Raw genomic sequence first — 25,211 nt, forward strand, 5'->3', positions numbered from 1 at the left:
ATATTTCACTGAGGTTTTGATTTGCATTTCCCTGATGAGTAATGATGCTAAATACCTCTTTTTGTTTGGGGGGGCATTTGTATATCTTTCTTGGAGAAATTTATGCTCAGGTTTCTTTGCTCATATTTTAATTGGGTTAGTCTCTTTTATACATTGAATTGTAAGAGGCCTTTATATATTCTAGTTACAAATCCTTTGTCAAATATTTGACTTGCACATATTTTCTCAGAGTCCTTGGTTTTTTTTTTTTTTTTTTTTTTTTATTGTTAGAAATGTAATTTGAATGAAGTCCATTTTTTTAATGGATTATGCTTTTGGTGTTGTGTGTAAAAACTCTTTGTCCAGCCTTCTTCATGATTTTGTGTGCTTGAAAACTTTTTTACTTTTCTAGAAAGTAGAAAACTTGCTAACATAGCAAGTTTCTTTCATAATCCAAACTCTGAGATATTGAAAGATTAGCAGCTCTTTTTAAACTTTTTTCCAATAATTATGAATGGTATTAGTTTCTAGTTGTACTAAAACTGATTTCAAGAGAACTAAAAGGAAGTGGGATATGTTCATGAAAAATTGCTGACTCCAAAACAATCAATCAAGTGTTAATGAAATTAATCAACTCCCACCTCTTTAAGAATAACAATAACTGAAGCAGGAGCTCTGATTGAATGTCAAAGGGATCATTCCCATGATGGACCAATATCTCTAAGGTATTACAAATAAAATGCAGAACCATGCCATTGTTTTTCTTTTTAAGATTTATTTTATTTTATTGAAAGGTAGAATTACATAGAGAGGGGGAGAGACAAAAAGAAAGATCTTCCATCTGCAGGTTCACTCCTCAAATGGCTGCAATGGTCAATGTTGGGCCAGACCATAGCCAAGAGCCAGGATCTTCCTCCAGGTACCACAGGGGTGAAGGGGCCCAAACACTTAATCCATCTTTCACTGATCTTTCCAAGCCATCAGCAGGGATCTGGGTTGGAAGTGGAGCAGCCAGGAATCAAACGAGTATCCACAGGGGATGACAGTGCTGTAAGTGGGGGCTTTACCTGCTAAATCACAACACCAGAACCCATATCATTCCTTTCTAACATGTAAAACTTGAGATTCTCACAATGAATTTTTCTAAAAAATTTGGAAAGTCTTTAGAAGTTCATATTTTGAAAAAACATGCATGGATTTCAAAAACAATGAGCACTTGGCCGGTGCCGCAGCTCACTAGGCTAATCCTCTGCCTTGCGGCGCCGGCACACCGGGTTCTAGTCCCGGTCGGAGCGCCAGATTCTGTCCTGGTTGCCCCTCTTCCAGGCCAGCTCTCTGCTGTGGCCAGGGAGTGCAGTGGAGGATGGCCCAAGTGCTTTGGCCCCTGCACCCCATGGGAGACCAGGATAAGTACCTGGCTCCTGCCATCGGATCAGCGCAGTGCGCCAGCCATGGCGGCCATTGGAGGGTGAACCAACGGCAAAGGAAGACCTTTCTCTCTGTCTCTCTCTCACTGTCCACTCTGCCTGTCAAAAAAATTTAAAAAAAATAAAAATAAAAAATAAAAAAAACAATGAGCACCAAAATAAACTTACCTTGTAACTCCATTCTTCCACAAACTTTTTGAAGTACCCTTATAAATATTTTGAAGATAAAAATATATTTTCAAAAAGAACCTTTTATGAGCCACTGCTGAAACAATTAGGAAAAACTAGAGATATTTTGAAATAAATGTCTAGGGAGCTCATCAGAATTTGAAAGGCCTGTGAGAACAGATCTCTTCCAGTGCACAGAAATATGTGACAGGCTTTTGAAGCTGTTTAGCTGAAACTGACAGGAGTTCCCATTAGCAGCATTTTTGAAAACATCTCAGCCTAGAACGATTGTTTTACATTTTGTAGTGTTCCCATGATTTCTAAAGACCCATCTAGGAAGTAGTGAACTTCTTCCTGGCTCTATTAGTGACAACACTTTTCAGGGCTGGCACCAGGACAGAGGGATCACTTAGGACAGGGGAGCACCTGCACCGTAAGCCATTGCCCCAGCATCCCGGAGTCTACACATCATGCAGTTCTTCTGGGCTCCTTAGATCTGTATTTCATAGTGAATTGCACATCCTTATTCTGTATATTAACTTTTCCTCTGAAAAAGGAACTTTTGTATGATGAAAGTAGGACTCAACCTCCTTGTGATAATATTTTTTCAGTTATTGATTTGAAAGATTTTATCTATGTATTTATTAGTTTATTGAAAGGGAGAGACAGAGAGATCTATCCTCTGGCCCACTCACCAAATGGCTGCAAAGGTCAGAGCTGAGCCAGACCAAAGCCAGGAGCCAAGAGACACCTCTGGGTCTCCCCAATGGATGCAGAGGCCCAATCACCTGGGCCACCCACCACTGCTTTCCCAGGTGCATCAACAGGGAGCTGTATCAAAAGTGAAGCAGCCAGGACTTGAACTGGCACCCATATGGGATGCCGGCCCTGCAGGCAGTAGCTTTACCCCTTATACCACAATGCCAGGCCCAGCGATACGATTTTTAAATCCTACATAAATGAAATATACTATTATTTAACTGGATAGTTAGGTTGCTTTGACTTTTGAAATAATTATTTTACTCCACAATATTCTGAGTATATATATATATATATATATATATATATATATATATCAAGAAACTTCCAGTCTGCAAAGCAACAGAGTTGAAACACAAAATCTTTCTTCAGTTGTCTATGGTAGAAGTACTAACTTATGAGTCCTTCTAACTGATGGGTAGAATTACTTCATGAAATGGTAATAAAAAAAAATGAATGACACCATGTTGAGTTGAAGTGGATAAATTTGCTGCTTTACTCAGAACCACTGCCTTTGGAAGCAGAACACTGAGATTGGTGTTATTTCGTCAGTCGTAGCTACAGAGTGAAAGGACAGAACTGGGATTGGAGAAGGAGCCAGGATGGCAGTGATTTAGGCAGAGCTGCTGACTTCTTGGGTTCAGAAGCGTAGGCAGGTCCCTCCAGGTGGCTTTAGGACATGATCTTTTCCAGTGTACACTCATTAGTTCAGGAGCTATGATCCAGAAGCAGTGTAATTTATCTGTTACCAATTTGCAGTATCTCACATCACATTGTGACTTTAAAAATAGTACAAAAGACACTTGTACCTATGTATCTATCACCTAGATGTGAAACTCTCCAAATATTACTGAAGCTACCAATCTTTGCAGTGTTTCATTTCATAAAATACGGTGTGAACTTTCTTTGACCTGTGTCTTGTATAATGGATTGTCTAGGACCTATACATGTGGGAGTGAAAGGGCTGCCTCATAGCCAGTTGCATCTTCTCCATTACTAGATACACGTAGTGTTGGACACAGTGGGTGCATTCAGCCCACAAGAGCTTCCCTGGGCCACAGGCTCACCAGTTCTTAGTGTGGTCACAATGAATCATTTTTGTTCAAACTAATGAGTCTGAATGGTATTTCTTTGTGGTAGTTAGAGTGAGGATCTTTTTCTAGTTATTTTCTGTGCTTTTCTCCTCTGTCTGGATTACTGTTTCTTACGCCTAGCTTTTCCACTGGGCTGTTAGCCTTTAGTTCTTCAGAACGTAACAGTCTTCCTTCTGGCTATATTCTTGGTTTGCATCTTGTTCCTTTTCAATGGTTTAAAATGTTTAAGGAGAGTTTGTAAATATCAGAAATGGATGCAAATTATGTGATATGTTAAGTTGTAAAAAATTGTGCCATAATTTAGTTGGCAGTATTATTTTTCTTAGAAAAATATTTTAAAATTAGTGCATATTATAATAAATGGTATCTTATATAGGGTAAATGCAATATGGTGATTATCTCATCATTCTACTTTGTCTCTTATAGTCTTATTCTGCTATGTTTAATATTTGTTTTATTCTAACTCCTGATATGTTAGCATATTTTCTCCTGTGTTTTACAGGAGAATATTTCAGGTTTTATCTTTAGAAAACATTAGAGAGTTGAGGGTGTCTTTGATGAGATCTTAAGTTCCTCTTCCAGTGCCCTGGAACACTTTTCTCTGTAGATTTATGGTTTTCCCAAAGATATTTCCAGTATAAATTCTAGGCACAAAGAACTGAAGTATCTTTTTTTGTTTCTGTTGCCTGGATCAAGGCTCAGGCCATGGTAGGTAACTCATCTTACACTGAACTTTCCCTAAGGTGCCAACTAGTTACTAATTGCTAAGGTCTAAAAGATTGTTTCTTCCAATTCATATGTTGAAATCCTAACCCTCACCGTGATAGTATTAAGAAGTGGGTGCTTTGGCAGGTCATGAGGTAATGAGGGAAGAGCCCTCATATGAAGTCTCTGTGCCTCTCTATGCAAAGCTTAAGAGGGACTCTGCACCTTCCTCCATGTTGAGGACAGAGAAATGGTGCTGATCATGAACCAAGAAATGGGCCCTGGCCTGACATCAAATCTACCAGGCCCTTTATCTTGGACTTCTCAGCCTCAAGAACTATGAGAAATAAATTTATCTGCCTTCTAAACTATCTAGTTGATGACATTTTAGTATAAACTCTAATAAAACACTCAGACATAGGAGTATCCCTCTATGAAACATGTAGCCCCAGGGCTAATGTTGCAGTGCACTGCCAGCATCTAATGCCAGAGTGCTGGCTATGCTGCTTCTGATTCAGCTTCCTGCTAATACACATGGGAAGGCAGAGAAAGATGGCCCAAGTACCAGAGTCCTTGCCATCTATGTGGGAGATCAGGAAGGAGTTCTTGGCTCCTGGCTTTGGTCTGGACCAGACCTGTCTGTTGAGGCCATTTGGAGATTGAATTCTCATCATAGAAGTCTTTGACATATGTAGTTAAATTTATTCCAAGGTATTTGATTGTTTTTGTGGCTATTGTGAAAGGGATTGATCTTAGAAGTTCTTTCTCAGCCATGGCATTGTCTGTGTATGCAAAGGCTGTTGATTTCTGTGTATTGACTTTATATCCTGCTACTTTACTAAACTCTTCAATGAGTTCCAATAATCTCTTAGTGGAGTCTTTTGAATCTCCTAGGGCCGGCGCCGCTGCTCACTAGGCTAATCCTCCGCCTGCAGCACCAGCACCCCGGGTTCTAGTCCTGGTTGCTCCTCTTCCAGTCCAGCTCTCTGCTATGTCCTGGGAAGACAGTGGAGGATGGCCCAAGTCCTTGGGCCCTGCACCCGCATGGGAGACCAGGAGTAAACGCCTGGCTCCTTACTTCAGATCGGCACTGCATGCCAGCTGTGGTGGCCAATTAGGGGGTGAACCAACAAAAGGAAGACCTTTCTCTCTGTCTTTCTCTCTCTCGCTGTCTAACTCTACCTGTCAAAAAAAAAAAAAAATCCACTATATATGTAGAATCATGTCATCTGAAAAAAAAAATAGTTTGACTTCTTCCTTCCCAATTTATATCCCCTTGATTTCTTTTTCTTGCATAATGGCTTTGGCTAAAACTTCCAGCACTATATTGATTAGCAATGGTGAGAATGGGTATCTTTGTCTGGTACCAGATTATCAGTGGGAATGTTTCCAGTTTTCCCCATTCAGTATGATGCTGGCCATTGGTTTGTCATGAATTGCCTTGATTGTGTTGAGGAATGTTCCTTTTAAACCCAATTTGCTTAGAGTTCTCATCATGAAAGGGTATTATATTTTGTCAAATGCTTTCTCTGCATCTGTTGAGATAACCGTATGCTTTGTCTTCTGCAGTTTGTTAATGGGGTGTATCACATTGATTGATTTGTGAATACTGAACCATCCCTGAATACCAGGGATAAATCCCACTTGGTCCAGGTGAATGATCTTTCTGATGTGTTCCTGGATTCTATTGGCTAGAATTTTGTTTAGGATTTTTGTGTCTGTGTTCATCAGGGAAATTGGTCTGTAGTTCTCTTTCTCTGTTGCATCTTTTCCGTGTTTAGGAATTAAGGTGATACTGGTTTCCTAGAAACAATTTGGGTGGACTCCCTCCCTTACCATTGTTTTGAATAGCTATAGAAGAATTGGAGTCTGGTTGGGGGGAGCGGGGAGACATAGAATGGACAGGGGCATAGCCGACCTCTCTGTTTGTTCCCCTGTACTTTCTCTTTCTTCCCACTTGGAGCTTCAGTGCAGTTCACCAGGCTCCCCAACAATTTCTCACCTGGTTCACTGGGTGGGGGGAGGTGGCTCCAGTCTCTTTGTTCAGCATTTCCACCATGTCTAAGCCACTTCCCTTTTTTTGTTCCTCAGTGTGTACCTGCCCAGTCTCTGTTGAATTCCTGGCCTTCTCTACAAATTTCTCATGACTCTATCACCGGCTTGTATCCCCTCTGCTTATTAACTATCTATTTCCCCCGCTGTGATTTGGAATGTCCTGTTGCTATACTGCCATCTTGGCCCCTCCTCTCATTGATTTTATGAAGTTTTAAAAACCATATACTAGGTCTGTGTGACAGGTTAGTTGTCCTCATTTTTCAAAGAACTATTTCATAGCTCTGATTACTAATTTGCTCAAATTTACATAATTGAGGATTGATGTACTCAAAACCTGAAATTGTCTTCAATGCTATTTTTCTTTATTTCCAATTAGGAAGTGAAATTTTCTATATGAAATGTTGTCTTTAAAAAATGTGCTGGGCCCGTGCTGTGTATTAGTAGGCTACGCCTCCGCCTGCAGTGCCAGCATCTCATACGGGCACTGACTGGTTCGAGTCCCAGCTGCTCCCCTTCTGACTCAGCTCTCTGTATGGCCTGGGAAAGCAGTAGAAAATGGCCCAAGTGGTTGTGCCCCTGCACCCACGTGGGAGAGCAGACCCAGAGGAAGCTCCTGACTCCTGGCTTTGGATGGCTCAGCTCTGACCATTGTGGACAAGTAGGTAGGGAGCCATGAGTGGAAGACATTTCTCTGTCTCTCCCTCTGTCTGTCTATAACTCTACCTCTCAAATAAATAAATACTTAAAAAGATGTGCTAAAGTAAATTTTAGAGAGATGGAAATGAGAGGGAGATGTCTGTAGACAAGAAGATAAAAGAGATAGGAAAGAGGAGATAATGATTGGAAAGGAAAAGTGATAAGGAAAAAAAAACTTCTGAGGGAGATAACTTTATTTAATATTTTGCTTAGGCAAAAGAAAATAAAACTACTTTCCATTTGCCCTGGCCTCTTACTTATATAACAGTCGTATTAAGATTGAAATTCTATATTTATTATTCCTTCTTTTGTGGTTTCTTTGAAAAAATATAGAAATGACTGAGGTAAATAATCCCTTAACATTGACTCAAAGAGAGCTCTCCAAACCAAGGAAAGAAATTTGAAAGGAAAAAAAAATTGGAAAAAAAATAATGCACAAAAGTGTATACCTGGATTTATTTTTTTTAAACCTGCAAACCTTTAAGTTATACAGACTTCATGCATTTCAAAGCTGTTCCTCCTTAACAGTCAAGACAAAGGCTGTTCAAGGTGAATGCTTTTCAAACTCTCAATTTCTCTTCTATAGATTACCTAGTAGGTGTTCTATTACCACAGAACATCTTCCTGTTGAAATGATTCCTTAATCATTATATATTGTATCTCTTTAAAAAGTTTTTGGGTTAAAGCCTATTTTGTCTGATATTAACGATGGCTGCACCAGCTGTTTTGGTTTCTGTTAACATGGAATATTTTTTTCCATCCTTTCACTCTCAGTCTGCAGGTATATTTGATGGTAAGCTGTGTTTCTTAGCAGCAAATAGAAGGGTATTGTTTTTTAATCCATACAGCCAGTCTGTATAAACTGGAGAGTTGAGGCCATTTACAATCAAGGTGACTACTGATAAGTAAGGACTTGGCCCTGCCATTTTTCCATAAAAATTCATATTGTTAAGTTTAGATTTCCATTGTACTTTTACTGGGAGATTTTCTGCCTTCATCTTTTGTAGTGATGACCATGTTTCTGTGTTTCTGTGGGTAGCACATCATTAAGCACCTTTTGTAAGGCTGGACCGGTGGTGACAAATCCCTTGAGTTTGTTTGTTATGGAAGGTCTTTATTTCACCTTCATTCATAAATGAGAGCTTTGCAGGGTACACTATTCTGGGTTGACAATTTTTTTTTCTTTTAAGACTTGGAATATATCTTGCCATTCTCTCCTGTCCTAGGATTTCTGATGAGAAGTCAGCTGTGAGTCTAGTTGGAGATCCTCTGAAAATAATCTGGGTTTCTCTTGTGCACATTTTAGAATTTTTCTTTGTTTTACTATGGAGAGTTTTATTACAATGTGTTGTGTTGAAGATCTTTTCTGGTCATATCTATGAGGAGTTCTATGTGCTTCCTGTACTTGGATGTCCCCTTTTTCCTCCAAATAAGGGACATTTTTCTGTAATTATTTCACTAAAAATGCCTCCTAATCCTTTTTTTTTTTTTTTTTTTTTTGGACAGGCAGAGTGGATAGTGAGAGAGACAGAGAGACAGGTCTTCCTTTTGCCATTGGTCCACCCTCCAATGGCCACCCAGCCGGCCGCCACAGCCAGTGCACTGCGGCCGTTGCACCGCACTGATCTGATGGCAGGAGCCAGGTGCTTCTCCTGGTCTCCCATGGGGTGCAGGGCCCCAGCACTTGGGCCATCCTCCACTGCCTTCCCGGGCCACAGCAGAGAGCTGGCCTGGAAGAGGGGCAACCGGGACAGAATCCAGCGCCCCGACCAGGACTAGAACCCAGTGTGCCAGCGCCGCTAGGTGGAGGATTAGCCTAGTGAGCCGTGGCGCCGGCCCATTTTGTCTTTCTATACCTTCAGGAACTCATAAGACCCATATGTTGGGTTGTTTGATAGTATTCCATAAATCTCCATCACTGTTTTTTAGTTTTTTAATTTTTTTTGTTGATGTGTTAAATTTCCAGAGATTTGTCTTCTAACTTGGATACTCTTTATTCTGCCCTACCAAGTCTGTTTTTAAGGCTTTCCACCACAATTTTTATTTGATCTATTGAATTTTTCATTTCTAATCTTTCATTCCAGTTTCTCTTTAAAATATCAATTTCATGGGAAAAGTGTTCATTCACATAATGTATGGATTTTTTAAACTTGTGATATTGCTTCTGATTACTTCTAAGTAATCCTATGATCAGTTTTTTTTAATTCCTTTTCCAGAATTTCTTTAATCTCTTGATTTTCACATTCTAGTTTTTAAGTGTTTGTTGTGTTCCTTTGGGGGCATCATGTTGTCATCCTTATTTTTTTCTTGATTTGCTGCATTTATTTTTAGGCATTTGTGGAGATACTTGTTTTGCTTTCCCCTTGTGATGGCTTTTATCTTTGGACTATGCCTCTGTGGCTTAATGGAGTAGAGTGCCTGCACTTTCAGTGAATACTCACAGGTGTGTGCAGGGTGTGGCCAGGGAGCTCTGTTCAGTGCTCCAGGGTGAGGGGAGACTAGAACAGTAAACTCCCTCCCTAAAATAGTTTTAAAAGATTTTCCATCGCTTTGAAGCAAAATTGTAATAAGTGCGTACAGGCATTATGATTTTCTGCAGGAGTTCTCTTTGAGAATTTTTAAGTGCCAGCCTAACAAGGGAACATTTCATGCACCTGGAAAATTACACTTGCTAATAATGCATTTTCAGTCAGAAATGCTCTTAATTCTCACTCCATTATAGCTCACAAAGTCATTCCAGTTGTCATGGTTCAGCTATAGCTGTACCCACTTAGGGTATAACCTCTTGTCAGATAGTGCCACTAATGTGTGAGAGGTTTAATATCTCTACACATCTTTATTATTATTGCAATTATTGAATTTCCATTCCAGAGCTTTTTAAAAAGGGCATTCTGAAATTGGGCCACCAGTTTTTCTTTTTGGAATGAAGTACAGTATCTTTTTTGTTTGTTTGTTTGTTTGTTTTATTTTGAAAGAGGGAGAGACAGAGAGAGAGAGAGAATCTTCCATCCACTGGTTCTCTCCCCAGATGGCCACAGTGCCAATACTGGGCCAAGTCAAAGCCAAGAACCAGAAGCTTCTTCTAGTTCTCTCTCCTACTTGAGTGGCAGGTGATCAAACACTTAGACCATCTTCTGCAGCTTTTCCGAGGTCATTAACAGGAAGTTAAATATAAACTGTAGCAGTTGGGACATGAACCAGCACCCATAAAGGATGCCAGAGTTTTAGGCAGTGACTTTACCCATAATGCCACAATACCAGCCACTGTCTCTTAAATCATCCATAATCACTCACTCTGAATTGTATTAAAATTATTGTTAAAGTTGTTAAATAAGGCAGATATTTTAGAGATAAAAAGTTTTCATCAGGATGGCATTTTTTTTTGCCTGTCATCCCCAGGGAAAATATTATCTGAGGTTTTCTAATACCCAAGCTATTTTCTCAAATTAACAAGTTGGTGAAGGGTTCATCATATCTAAGATGCCATTTACTTTAAGATGCCTTATAATTTTGTGTACATTAAGGAACGGCATACTAATAATCATTTTAGAAATGTAGGGAAAATGTATATATAAGAACTGATGAAATTGGGTAGATCAGATAGCATAGAAACTTAATTATCAAACTGTATGCATAGATGAACTGCTTTTTAACATGTCATGAAAACTTTCAAAACGTTTTTTTAATGGACAATTAGATTTCTAGATACCTTTTAACAGATTTTTCAGGAGGACTCCCCCAGGGTAATCAGATTCTATAGGACACCAAGCTTTTTCTTGTCTTCATTTTGCAGCTCTTTAGTTAGAAGCTAACTGGCTGCCCACAAGGTACATGATTCCTATTCATTTAAGCCAAGTGAATTTTTTCTTTCAAATTCAGTGCATTATCACCCCCTTGGACCTGCCCATTTCAGCCAAACGATTTTTTTTCTATGAAAATTCAGTGAGTTATCACCCCATAGGATTGCCTCCTTTTTTATTTGTAATCTCTTTTGACCCAGTTCTTTTTTCTTATGTACACCTTTTCTCCTTAGTTGATGTCTCAAATAAAATTTGACTTGGCTATTTTACAATTTTAGGAGTCATTACTGTAACCTTGAGAAAATTAAGTTGCAATCAATTATGATATTTTTAAAGCAACACCAATTATTGTGGTCTCTTTTTTTAAACATGTTTTGTGCTATTATAAAATATAAGTTATCTTCCAGTTGAATTAAGTAGGTCAGAGGCAGCGCTGGGAACAAAGGTCTAAGGATATGAACTTTCTATTTATATATTGGGGAAAAATCTCACAAAGAGCTGTGCTGTGCTTTGTCCATTTACAAATCAGCATTGTAGTGACTGTGAGCCAAGTTAAGCTAAAGGAATCAGACCAACATGACCTTCTAAAAAGCAAGTGTTGATTCTACTACTAGTAAAATAGACCAGAATAACAATGCTTTGTTCTATTGAAACATAATTTGTGTACCACACAATTTACACATTTAAAGCATACAGTTCAGTATATTCAATATTCAGGGTATTCACAGATATATGCAACCATCACCAGTGAAATATACAACGTGTTGGTCCACTCAGAAAGAAACCACCACACCTGTTTACCTATCACCCTCTTTTCCTTCCTTCCCAGTCCTATCCATAGCCTTCTCTAGCCCTAAGCAACGTCTTTCCTTCTGTTTTGCTATAATTTTTTTCTGTTCTAGACTTTCATATAAATAGAATCATATAATAAATAAATGTATGGATTTTTGTGACTGACCTTGTTCACCTAGAAAAGTATTTCCAAGGTTCATCAATGTTGTAAAATATATCAGCAGTTTGTTCTTTTATATGGTGTGGATAATATTCCATTGGATGGTTAAGACAGTTTGTCCACTAATGGACACTTGGATTATTTCCATCTTTTGTGATAAGTAATGCTGCTTTAAATACTTATATACAAGCTTCTGTGGGGTTGTTTTTTGGCCGTATACACTAGAGTGGAGTTCAGTGGCTCATAAATAACCATTGTTTAATTGGTGAAAAATTCCCAGACTGTCTTCTGAAAAGATTTGTACCATTTTTATTTCCATTATCAGCATATGATGTCCTTGGATACACTTATTTTGATTCTAGTCAGTCAAGTGTCTGTGAAGAACTATCTCATTGTGTTTTTAATTTACAATCCCCTGATGAACAATGTTGTGGAGCATCTTTTCAGGTACTAATTGGCCATTTGCATACCTTTTGTGGAGATGCTTTGACTATTTTTAATTGGGCTATTTGTCTTTTTCTATTGAGTTGTAAGAGTTCTTTATTCTAAGTTCCTTATCATATATAATATGCAAATACTTTTCCTATTTTGTAAGCTCTTTTTGCTTCCCATTCATACTCTTGAAACAAAATGTTTTTAATTTTGTTGAAGTCCAAATTATGTTTTCTTCTGTCACTTGTACTTTGGTGTTATAGCTAAGAGTCATTTGCCAGAGTAATTTGCCAAAATCAATGTCATGAAGATTTACTCTAAGAATGTAGGGCTTTTGCTCTTATATTTGGGTTCTAGATCCATTTTGAATTCATTCTTAAATATGGGATAAGGTAATATTCTAGAATCCATTTGTCGACTTTGACAAAGAGATCAGCTGGGATTCTGACAGAGAGATGATATTGAGTCCACAGATTATTTGGGGTTATACGGCCATCTTAACAATACACTTCCAAACTTCAAACAGGGGTTGATTTTCATTTATTTAGATTTTCTTTCATTTCTTTTCAACTGCTGTTGCTTTCAAAGTGTTAAGTTTCGCAAATCTCTTAAGTTCATTTCTTAGAATTGTGTTGTTTTTGATGCACCTAGTGAGTAGGATTATTTTTGTATTGTTAATTGCAAGTATATAGAATTAATGTGTGTATCAATTGGTCCTCTATCTCACTTGTTAGAATTCCTTTGTAAGTACTGTCAGTGTTTTATTGTTGTTTGATTTGAAAGGCAAGAGAGACAGAGATAGGGTGAGTCAGAGAAAGACTTTCCATCTGCTGCTTCATTGGCTGTAAGAACCAGTTCTGGGCCAGGCTGATTCCAGTAGCTAGAACACCATTGGGCTCCCACATGGGTGGCAGGGGCCCAAACAATTGGGGCATCTTCCGCCTTCCCAGGCCATTAGCAGAAGAGGCTGATGGGAAGGACAGTAGCTGGGACTCCAACTGGCCCTCTGATGTGAGGTGCTGGTGTCAGCAGCCCCAGCTTAACCTGCTGTCCCACAGCCTCTTAGTGTTTTCTGTGGACTTCTTTTCAAACCTGGAAGCCTTTAATTTCTTTTTGTCACCAAATTGTTGTGACTAGAATGTACAGTACAATATGGAACAGAGGTGGCAAGAGTGGACATCACTGCCTTGTTGCTAATCGTTGGAGGAAAACATCCAGTCTTACACGATTAAGTATGACGTTAGTTGCGGGGTTTTCATAGATGTTCTTTATCAGATTAAGGAAGTTACATGTCTTTCCTAATTTGTTAAGTTCTATCTTCATGAAACGTTGGATTTTCTCAAGTGATTTTTCTATATCTGTTGAGATAATCTGGTGACTTTTGTTTTTTTTATAACATTGATATGTATGATATTAATTGAATTTCAGATCTGAAATCAAACTAGGTCCCTGGGATTAATTAATATTTGGTATAATGTATAATTACTTTTAGATGTTAGATCTACTTTTCTACATTTTTAGAGTTTTTGCATCATTATTGTGTCAGTTTTATTTTTTCATGAAGTCTTTGGATAAGGATATCTACTCTTAAAAATCCAGTCATTCCAGAGGGAAACTGGAAAAGTTGGCCACAGCAGCAATAAGAAATCACGAATAAAGGAGACCTAACAGCTGGCTGCAGATATGGGGAGGATGTAGCACAGAGGGAATTCTGGTTGCAGTGTACAAACTTTCACTGTTTGAGAATAATTTAGGTATATGTATAAAGCTAAGTAAACTGAACATGGCTTTTATTCAATAGATAAAAAATGATACATGTTAAAACTCACAAATGTCATTTTCCTATAGCTGCTCTAACAAATCACCACAAACTCCTATTCATCTTGTTTTCTGGAGGTCTCCATCCAAACTGGGCCTCATGAGACTAAACTCCAGTGTCAGTGGAGCTTCCTTCCTCCTGCGGGCTGCTGGGGACGGTCCTTCTCTTCCCACTTCCAGCTGCTGAAGCTGCCCTCATTTCTTATCCCAGAGCTCCCCTCCAGCTCCAGTGCCGCAGCACAACATCATCCAGTTTCTCTCCTGTCTCTGGCTTTGCTCCCATTGTCACATCTGCCTCTAAGGGACTTGTGACAACTCTAGGACCACCTGCTTAATCACATCGGCAAAGTCCCTCTCACCATGTGAATAATGTATTAACCAGTTCCTGGGATTTGAATATGAACAATTCTCGTTGGTAATTATTCAGCATACACAAATCTGTAATCAAAGAATTTAATAACTTTCTGAAATAACACTTCCATACAGCTATTAGGTCATTGAACCTTTACAACTGATCTGAAAATTGATGTGTAAAGACCATTTATGACACTGAATCTCAGGTTTGTCATTCATCCTGGCTTCTAGCAGTGGAAAAACCTCAAGGCAAAACAAAAAACAAAATGTTTGGGCATGATTTATGTGATGCCACAAAAGGGAACGAGAATTAGTTTCTATTCTATCTGGCTTCTGTTCTCCAAGGGTCATAGTGAAGTTTGTCCAAGTATATATCCTGATACGTGGGAACCACAAAGGAAGTCAGGTTTGCTCAGGCCAGAGCTAAAAATTCCATGAGTTGTGACCAGTCTTTTATTAGATTCTTTTTTTCTGTCGTGTCTGTATTCTCCTTGTTAGCTTTTGACTTTACACTTTTTCAATAGACTGATTCTTTGTACTAATAACAGCTAGTAATCATGTTTTAGACAGTGATAAAACAGAAGGCAAAAAAGTTTGACTCTGTAACTGCTTTGTAAAAAATATATTTTTATTTGTTTGAAAGGTAGAAACAGTCTTTTATATACTGGTTACTCCCCAAATGCCTGTGATAGCCAAGTCTGAGCAGGCCAAACTTAGAAGTTCGGAAATCTAGGCCGGCGCTGCAGCTCACTAGGCTAATCCTCCGCCTTGCGGCGCCGGCACACCGGGTTCTAGTCCCGGTAGGGGCGCCAGATTCTGTCCCGGTTGCCCCTCTTCCAGGCCAGCTCTCTGCTGTGGCCAGGGAATGCAGTGGAGGATGGCCCAAGTGCTTGGGCCCTGCACCCCATGGGAGACTAGGAGAAGCACCTGGCTCCTGCCATCAGACCAGCGCAGCGCGCCAGCAGCGATGGCCATTGGAGGGTGAACCAACAGCAAAGGAAGACCTTTCTCTCTGTCTCTCTCTTTCACTGTCCACTCTGCCTGTCAAAAAAAAAAAAAAAAAAAAAAAAAGTTTGGAAATTAATTCAAGTTTCCCATGTGAGTAGTAGAGACCCTACTACTTGAGCCATCACATGCTGCCTCCGAGGGTGTGCATCTGTCTTTAGAGCTACTTCCTGCTGGCACGGGGTGATGTCTCAAGCTGCCGTCTCCTGGGTGCGGAGCCGAGTATATCCCTGAAGCAGCATTTGGTTGACTGCCTGGTTGCTGAAGACCTTGATTCGTTCCATTATCACCTCCTGTAAATACTGAAACAGACATGGTAGTATAAAAGAGAGGGTGAGAATAGCAACTAATGATCCTAAGAGTGGCCTTAACCAAATAATGAGAGGATTTCATGGAAGGAAGGAGATGAAGAGGTTCTCTGGACCCTTGTGAAGACTGTTTGATGGACATGGTTTAAAGCTGATCCCAACCAAGACTGGGAGAAAGGCCACTCATCTTTTCCAAGTAGAGGGGTTTGTCTGTAGAGAAATCATACAACATTAAGTGGGGGAGAGGGCCATCAATACACACAGGTCAGGAGTAGAGCCAATGATATAAGAGTAGCAGCTATGATTACAAGAGAATGAGGCCCCAGATGGACTAGACAGGGTCAAAAACAAATGATAGAGTCATTACTAGAGGACCTAAGAGAGGTACTGTCTAAACCAGGACTGACAGAAGAGGCTTGATAATGATCCGGTGGGCTTTAAGGCCTTGTCAGTTATGAGACCTGGGCTAATCTCTTCACATGGGGTACATTCCTAAGGGAGGTGTGAACCTCCTTGCAGAAGACTCCCTGTTGACTTCCATTACCTAGCAGGTCTGAGAGGAGAGCTAGCCAGGTAAAGGCAGGTGGCAACTCTTACAGGAAGTTTACAGTTCTGCATGCATTGTTACTGAACCTACTTGGCCATCCCCTCAGCAGTGGTGACTACTTTGGAAGCTGGGCCGACTGGAGGGCTCTTCAGCTTAGAGCCAGCTAGATTTGTAGCTCTGACCTGGGCATCCTTTGACTCCAGGGCAGTTCCATATCCAGTGATCCAACTCTTGGCTGGCAGAGCTGCTAGGGCTCTTCATAGCTGACTTCTGCTAAAGCCCTAGCTTTCTGCATCAAAAACCAATGCAGTGGACTAGCCTGGTGGGTCTCTTTGAGGGCAGATCACTGTACAGAGCAGCTTTTAATAGGCCTGACACCTATCTTACATTGCTTCTGATGCCTAGCTTTCTTTTCCTCCTGGTTTTTGTGAAAGCAGACCAGAGGATGCAAGTCAAGGGGGTGCTCAAGTCTCATCTCTAATCTTGGTGGCCTAAACTAGAAGTCTGTAGTCACAGGCATGTTCGGATAGTGGTTTATTTTGAGGTATACAATACCCATTAGGAAAGCTGTGTTCTCACTTTAAAATTTTCTCTCCCTTTGTTTTGTCTGAAAGGGAGGTTTTATTCATTTACTGTGCCGATGGCTAAGTACATCTAGCTGTGAAATTATAATTTAAGCTCTCATTTTGGCTGTGCTATTATAGAAAATGTTAGCCATCCCTTTTATAAGATCTAAAAATCAAATTTTGCATCTTGGGGAGTCCTTCAGAATAGAATTAGTTTCCTACCTCGAAGAGAATAGATAAACGAGGGAAAAAGTCAAGCTTAGAATAGACAAATGAGGGAGCAAGTCCCAGATTGCTTACTGACAACAGCAATATCAAATTAAAACTTAGCAAACAATTTTAACTGTTAAATAACAACTTATGAAAAAATTTATAGAAGGCATTGGACCTTCCAGTGAATGTTAAGAATACATATATTTGGAAACATCTCTTAAATATCTAACGAGGGGTAGCTTGTTTAACCAACAAATGCAAGCACAAGCATATAAACATTTTTAGTTTCTTTCTACCAACCGATTTAGAACATCTGATACAGAGATTCAGGTCACATGAATCAAAATGTATCTTTGATTAATTTTAACTTTTTAAATTTATGGGCAATCTATTATCTATAAGCCAATTAAAACAAAGTTATTAATAAATTTTTCCATGTAGACATGCAATATATATGCACATATAACATACATGATAGAACAATAAAGAAGTTGAATACCTTTTTAAAAGCTTTAACTCCTTTTTGTAAATTACCGATTCAAATTACTTTCTGCTTTTAGTAACCTCAGTTAACCATACTTTCTCTCAGTTGGAACCTGTAGTACATTATTGGCTTCATCTGTGTACAGAGTAATCCCAAAGTACTGAATACAAAAGAAGTGGCTTGAAAAAGTCCATTGGAACATATACAGAACTGTGGAGGACAAAAGACTAAGTTGCCACGTTTAAAATTATAAATTCATTACCCGACAAGAGGCACATTCTTACTTCACACACACAGTATCTTTAAAAGCACCTGTAATGTTTTACAGAACATTTAACCCTTTAGGCCTCTGGGGCTTTCTCATTAAGATAACCATCATGTCTAGTAACATAAGATCATTAGAATTTTTAACTTTCAGAAATGTATATCAGTAACATATTATATTATCAAAACTTAAAATTTAGAACCACTTTACATTTTGACAGTACTTCTAATATAATCCAAATAGCCTGATTAGTTGGTGTCTCTACAAGATGAGAGACATATATCCTTTGATATTTCCATTTGGGCCCAAGCTGGAAAAATCAAAATACAAATTTACTGGAAATTTCAAAGTCCAAATTCTTTGGAATTTTTTTTTTTTTTTGAATGCCTGTCAAGGATGCCAAGAAGGCTTAAAATATCTGGTTGAAATAAAATCCCTTAACATCATAATATAGACCAGATTTGATCACTGTTATAATTATTCAAATGTTTTAGAATAAGCATACATTCCTCTTAATAATGAAAATTCAGCTGTTTTTAAACAATTAGAACCTAACAGAGACATTAAGAGAACGTAATAGATTACTTTAACTCATTGCTTTAACAGATGATCAGATTCTAATTCTATGTCAAAGAGAAATAGATTAATAGCTTTTGTATCCAAAATTTGTCTTTCATAACCTTCTGTGACGTCCACACAGCCTCTTCAATTTACTTGAAACATTCTATCATTTCCATCACACTAGCCATCAGGATAAAGTAATTCTTATAAGCCATGTCCTTTCTTTATTCAAAAAAAAAAAAAAATTCCTTCCTTACCAAGAACACTCTTTCCTTCTTAACCTTTCTTACCAAGCCCACATTTCCATACCTGTAATGTTTTCTATCTGCCAGTTTCCTTGATTTACATTTTGAAATAAATTGTTAAAAATCTCCAAATTAAGACTTTTAAATAAGATTTTAGCCTTAGTTACTTTTAAGCAGTGTTGAACTTTTTTTATTTAATAAATATAAATTTCCAAAGTACAGCTTAACTTCCCTCCCACCTACAACCCTCCCATCTCCCGCTCCCTCTCCCATTGCATTCACGTCAACATTCATTTTCAATTCTCTTAATATATACTAAATTGATCTTCTGTATATAAAGATTTCATCAGTTTGCACCCACAAAGAAACAAAGTGTAAAATACTGTTTGAGTACTAGTTATAGCATTAATTCACATTAAACAGCATGTTAAGGACTGAGATTCTACATAAGGAGTAAGCGCACAGTGACTCCTGTTGTTGACTTAACAAATTGACACCCTTGCTTATGGCATCAGAAATCACCCTAGGCTCTTGTCATGAGTTGCCAAGGCTATGGAAGCCTCTTGAGTTCGCTGACTCTGAGCATATATAGACAAGGTCATAGTCAAAGTGGAAGTTCTCTCCTCCCTTCAGAGAAAGGTACCTCCTTCTTTGATGACCTGTTCTTTCCACTGGGATCTCTCACTCGCAGAGATCTTTCATTTAGGTGTTTTTTTGTTTTTGTTTTTTTTTGTTTGTTTGTTTGTTTGTTTTTTTTTTTTTTGCCAGAGTATCTTGGCTTTCCATGCCTAAAATACTCTCATGGGCTCTTCAGCCAGATCCGCATGCCTTAAGAGCTGATTCTGAGGTCAGAGTGCTGTTTAGGACATCTGCCATTCTATGAGTCTGCTGTGTATCCTACTTCCCATGTTGGATTGTTCTCTCCCTTTTTTATTCTATCAGTTAGTATTAGCAGACACTAGTCTTGTTTGTGTGATCCCTTTGACTCTTAGACCTATCACTATGATCAATTGTGAACAGAAATTGATTACTTGGACTAGTGAGATGGCATTGGTACATGCCACTTTGATGGGATTGAATTGGAAGTGTTGAACTATTTTTAATAGACACGTTATAGCATCAGAAACCTGTTAAATTGTGAAATAAGTTCAAGTTACAAAGTAATATTTTTTTTAATTTATTTATTTTTTGACAGGCAGAGTGGATAGTGAGAGAGAGAGAAAGGTCTTCCTTTGCTGTTGGTTCACCCTCCAATGGCCGCCGCGGCCGGCGCATCATGCTGATCCAAAGCCAGGAGCCAGGTGCTTCTCCTGGTCTCCCATGGGGTGCAGGGCCCAAGTACTTGGGCCATCCTCCACTGCACTCCCTGGCTACAGCAGAGAGGTGGCCTGGAAGAGGGCCGACTGAGACTAAAACCCAGTGTGCTGGCGCCGCAAGGCGGAGGATTAGCCTAGTGAGCCATGGCGCCGGCCACAAAGTAATATTTTTAAAGGTAGTGATCTTCCTAGATTCAAAGAGAAATTTCTTCAAACTCAGTGTTTAGTTACAGTTGCTTTTTTATCCTAAGAAAACATTAGGCCCTAGTCAACAGTCAGTCATGTGGAACTGCCTCTGAAAAGTTCAGGCAGCTGCCAGACAGTTCCCAAAGGCGACTGTGGGCCAACAGCCAATGCACCAAATACAAGAAGTCCATTGGCATGGAGGTCACAGGACCTGATCTTCCTGTGCAGCTTGTTCCTCATAAAACAAAAGAGCCATTAGAAGGGTGGGTACACAATTTGTTTCTCAACTAGCTGGGAGCTCAGAAGGATGAGATTGCCCCTCCCTCTCCTGTTCAGTTTTACCGTAAGAATAGCAAGGGAGTGGTAAAGAACAGTTGGAGGACAAGGGCTGGAGGGTGAAAGCCTGGAGATACCCATTCCCAAACTTGCAGGAGGATCATTGATAAGACATGAGGATTTTTCAGATATACTGTTTATAAGTAAAAGTAAGAACACACAGCATACTACAAACTAGAATTAACTGTATTTCATTAATTCAGTTCCATTTCTATTTTCTGCTTGGTAGGTCTTGAACCAGACATAGATGATTTTTCTTCTACGTCCTTGCCCTTTTGTGATTCTGCTGAGAGAACAAGGCACCAACAATAATTCACTATGTCATAGTCATCCTGCTTTGTGTTGAGAAAACTCCCAACAACCTGACAACACACATTTGTTATGGTTGATTCTGGACATTTAAATATGAAAACAATTAACGTGCATTTGTAGAGAATATGACAAATGGGAATTTGCAGAACAATTTTTCTTTGACCAGCATTCAGGAACACTATTATAACTCAGGTTAGCCTCCCAGGTTGTTTAAATGAGTTGATTTCCTGGTATTTATGTGGGCAGGTTGACTGATGAGAATGACTTCAGTGGAAGCTCAAGAGCCCCTTTCTATTTTCCTCCTCCAGGTTTCATTTTTGTGCTGATTCAGATGTGAGTTCTGTGCATTCAACCATCCACTTAATATACTGAGACAAAAAAGCAATAACTTGGTGATTACATGAATTGCAGAAAAAGAATCAAGGGGTGCAAGTGAATAAACTTTTACTAAGGGAACACACTGGCTATAATTTCCTACTAAGTCCAAATAATAACACTCTGCATTTTGAATAGCTGTTTCATGCATCCTCTGCCTGTATTTTTTATACTCACTGTTATTCTGATTTAACAAATTATTTATTATCTCCATTCTGTAGACAAAAAAACTGAGACACAAATTACTAAATGAATTACCCAAGTTCATACAGAGGTACTTTAAAAAGTTCTTAGGAACAGTGGAATTGAAAGATAAGTTTATTTGGTGCAAAGAATTTTTAAAAATCTGCGCACAGTTTTTAGTATGTTCCATGAGCCTTTTAAAAGCCCTCATATTTTCTAACATGGTCCCCATGCACATAAAATGGATTTATCACTGAGCACTTTTCGTATCTATTTTTAACAACTTTGGATAGGGTGAAGTAACCTATCTCAAAGTCTTTTTTTCTAAATGAAACTGGTCTTTTTCCTGAAATTGGCCAGGGTAACAAAGGGGATAGAAAGTAAATGCTTAGCAGGTAAAATCATCGTGTAACCATGATACTCTTTCCCATTCTGTGAATCTGCAATCCCTAAGCTAGTACCCATGCAGACTTGTAGTGTGTCATTTAAGTTAACTTCGTGACAGCTGATTTCTCCAGCGAGAAACCAGATACCATTTATCATGGTTCCCATGGTACTTGTGATAAGCATTCAGTAGCTGGGGAGGGGGAGATTAGGCATTCATGAAAGGTAATAAATGGTTCAAACAGGTGCCCAAAGATTCAAGGGTGAAAAAGAAAGAACACTGATAATAGGGCTACAATGGCATAGTTGCAGAAGTTTTATACCACATGCAGGCTTAAACTTTTGTCCTCTAGACTGTTTGAAGGTCAAATTGTGAAAATGCTGAATTTCTGGTGAATGCTAGGTTTCAGTTAAGGAGATCAACCTTAGGAAATGAAGTTTCCAGTTGTGCAGGCCACAATAGCAGCATCTGCATCAAATGGCATGTATGTATCTGCGTGCCCCAAATAAAGTATTGGGGTGATGTAAGCTGCTGTAATAGACAGATGTATGTAGTGATACATTAAGAGAAAATCAAAGTACACATTTGAGAGCAGGTTACTTTTCAGGCTAAATGGGGTACATCAGAGAATTATAGTATTTTCTTTCCTCTCTCGGAGAAAGAAGTAGAATTTAGCAAGTGAAGGAAAAGATCCTTTGCCCCGGAGAAGATTGTAAAACAGCTGAAAAGAGAACAATCAATGCTTTAAACCCCTTGACAAAAGTAAATCTCTAGAGATTACTGTATAACATATCTTCTCTGTATATAATTTGTACTTGGAATTTTCTTGAAATACAGCAGGAAAAATATGTTGCTATTTGCTTCACTTATAATATGAAGGGAATAGGACAATCGAAGTCAAGTTCTGACACTAATGAATTGTATGATACTGGGAGGTCAAATGTATTCCTCTATAAAGAGAGCCTTGGCAAATGATGTCTAACATTTCTTTCCGTTTGAAAACTGACTATTGAAGCCACAAAGAAGTGGATGATTCCAGATCATAAATATCTGGAGCTTGATTTTCTTAGGAAACACTCCTTAATTTCGTGTGTGGTGGGCATGAAAAGTAGTAAAAGGGCTTCGGATCGGAAGCCATGATGAAAGTCGGCATGGTGCTGCATGTACCTTTGCAGACATTATGTGATGCTGTTCACTGCAGGACAGGGCTGTGAGACCATGGAGGAAGACATCCTGTGTCATCCCCGTATAATGCTTGCTATACATTCTCACTCTGGAAGTTCACAACCAGGCTAACATTATTCAGAAATTATTATTCTTCATTTACACTGGGAGCAACTGAAGCTCTGGCTGTAGTCAAGAATTGGTAGTGTTTAGGACCCCACCCCAGGTGACTATCTTCTCAACTTGCCAACCAAGTTTTGCTTCTGAGCAATCTTAAACCTTAGCCTTTTCCACTCATCTACTTGAAGGGCCATAGTTAACTGCATTTAATGATCCCACTAACTATCTACACTTAAACCAGTTTTTCTTCTGAGCATGTATGTGTGTCTTCAGAAGATGCTTAGAAAAACATTAACGCCAGAAGGAGTTGTTAGAATTTTTTTTTACCCATTTAAAAGGTTATTTATGTTAATGCACTAGGGGACAGAAACAAGGTGTGGGTAATTTAAATCCAACATATAATTAAGAAAAACAGAAACTGAGACCTGTGTTGTTTTGATTGATTTGCATCCCACCAAAGGCTGATTTATTCTTTATTTCCTACTGTCTTCCATGTAACACCCTAATTGCCATGTGAATTAAATAAGGCACATGCCTACAGGGGGACACAGTACTCCTGGGGGAAAAGTCTGGATTGTGCCTGTAGGATAGAGATGGCCCTGGAAGCCTTTTTACCTTTCAGTCTTCTTTCTTTAAAATGAGTGACTTTGAACTAAACAATCTCAAAAGTCTTTCCTTCTCCAGCATTCTTTCTTCTTCATGCTCAGTAGAAGCATACTATTTTGTTTTCTTATCCTGTGAGCCTAGGAAAAGCATGTGAGGGTCTGGTGAGTGGCACAGCAACTTACGCAGCTGCCTGCTAGGCCAGCATCCGCCTGTCAGGGCCAGAGCGCCCAGTTTGAGCCCTGGCAGCTCCTCTTTCTGTCCAGCTCCTGTAAATGCAGCAGAAGATGGCCCTAGTGCTTAGGTCCCTGCCCCAGCGTGGGAGACCTGAGCAGGGTTCCTGGCTTCAGCCTAAGCAGCCTGGACCATTGCATTCATTTAGGGAGTGAATCAGTGGATGGAAGATGTCTTTTTTGCACTTCTAACAACTCCCACCCCCTTTTAACTCTGCCTTACAAGTAAATAAGTATTATTTACTGTACTATTGCACACTGGGTTAAGCTACCACAAGCGTCCCAGTGGGCGCTGATTCAGATCCCAGCTGCTCTTCTCTGACAGCTCCCTGCTCGTGTGCGTGGGAAAGAAATAGAATTTGGCCCAAGTGTTTGAAACACAGATGGCGTTCCAGGTTCCTGCCTGACTTCAGCCTGACCAAGCTCTGGTTCTTGTAACCATTTGAGGAGTAAACCAGCAGATGGAAGATGGTGTACCATTTTCACAGCTAAACAGGGAATCTCAATGAAATGCTTTGGACATTGACTTGTGACTCCCCCACAGCACATGACTCTTCCCCCGGCCCCCCATCTTGCCAAAATCTTCCTCAAAGACTCAGTCACATCTTTCCTGAAGCCTTCCTAACTAATAGCAATTTCTCTTGCTTTCCAATTCCTAAAGTGTTCCCTGTGTATCTTCAGCATATGAACTCAGGGGTAGTGTCCTTCTTTGTGTATATCTTCTATTCCCTTTACTAGAATACATTCACTGGAAGGATTTGCCTCTTGGGTGGTCTTCTAGTTGTCTGGAATATCTCTTTGCCTATATATGGTAATTAACAACTCTTATCAAAATTAGCAAGTGCATTTTTTCCACATAATCATGTAATGAAGGATATGTTGGATTTTAAGGGTAGAAGTACCTGTAAACCCTTCTAGAAGTTGCAATCTAGAATGAGAATGTGAATGTTAACGAGGGTTTTTGAGCATGAGTGAGTAGGGGTATGTATGTGCATCGAGAGGGGCCTATCTAGCAAGTGGCAATGGGGAATAGGTACAAATCCTTGCATTATTGGGGATTTAGAGTTTTAAATGAATCCTCTGCTCCTTCAGATGCTTTTTTATGGCTCATTCTTTACTGCTCCTAGCATAAGAAATGTATAAAGCACTTCATTTAGATTCCCTGTTAGATGGTAAAAATGGCACAAAACTCTTACTTAAGGACATATATCATTATAAAAACAAAGACATGAAATTGGCTCTCATTATTGTATCTTCATTCAAGAAACTTATATTTGATTTGCAAAAGGAAAGAAAACAGCAAAATTCTAGTTCAGATTTTCCATTATCTATTCCAGTCCTTTTCATGTTTATTTTGTTCACTTAACTGGGTTGTATACTTCCTGAGTTTATGTTACCCATTCTACTTAGTAAAAGTCTTAATGCTTAATTGACATTGGTTAATTATAGGTCTCTTTTGAAAGTTCCTCCATCTCTCACATTTAGACCTTACTCATTTCTCTAGCATTATCAACTAGAAATAATTAAGGAAGTGGGTACTTAGCCTTGGGAATCTTTTCATATTT

The 25,211-nt window shown here is 39.1% G+C and overlaps 1 protein-coding gene across 5 annotated transcripts in view; it reads left to right on the forward strand.

Moving 5' to 3' along the window:
- TPK1 (thiamin pyrophosphokinase 1) overlaps window positions 1-25,211 on the forward strand; it is a 464,784-nt gene that overhangs the window by 337,068 nt on the left and 102,505 nt on the right. The window contains exon 9 of one of the 5 annotated variants that reach the window (XM_089329602.1): window positions 5,027-6,122. The exons of the other annotated variants lie outside the window; for them this stretch is intronic. Within the exon in view, the coding sequence (XP_089185728.1) occupies window positions 5,027-5,088 (62 nt within the window). The 3' untranslated portion in view covers window positions 5,089-6,122. Of the gene's footprint in view, window positions 1-5,026; window positions 6,123-25,211 lie in introns of those variants that run through there. 5 annotated transcript variants of the gene reach the window in all.

The sequence above is a fragment of the Oryctolagus cuniculus genome, chromosome 3 (genome assembly GCF_051225735.1).
Source record: "Oryctolagus cuniculus isolate XC-2025 breed Fujian yellow rabbit chromosome 3, ASM5122573v1, whole genome shotgun sequence".
Classification (NCBI taxonomy): Eukaryota; Metazoa; Chordata; class Mammalia; order Lagomorpha; family Leporidae; genus Oryctolagus; species Oryctolagus cuniculus.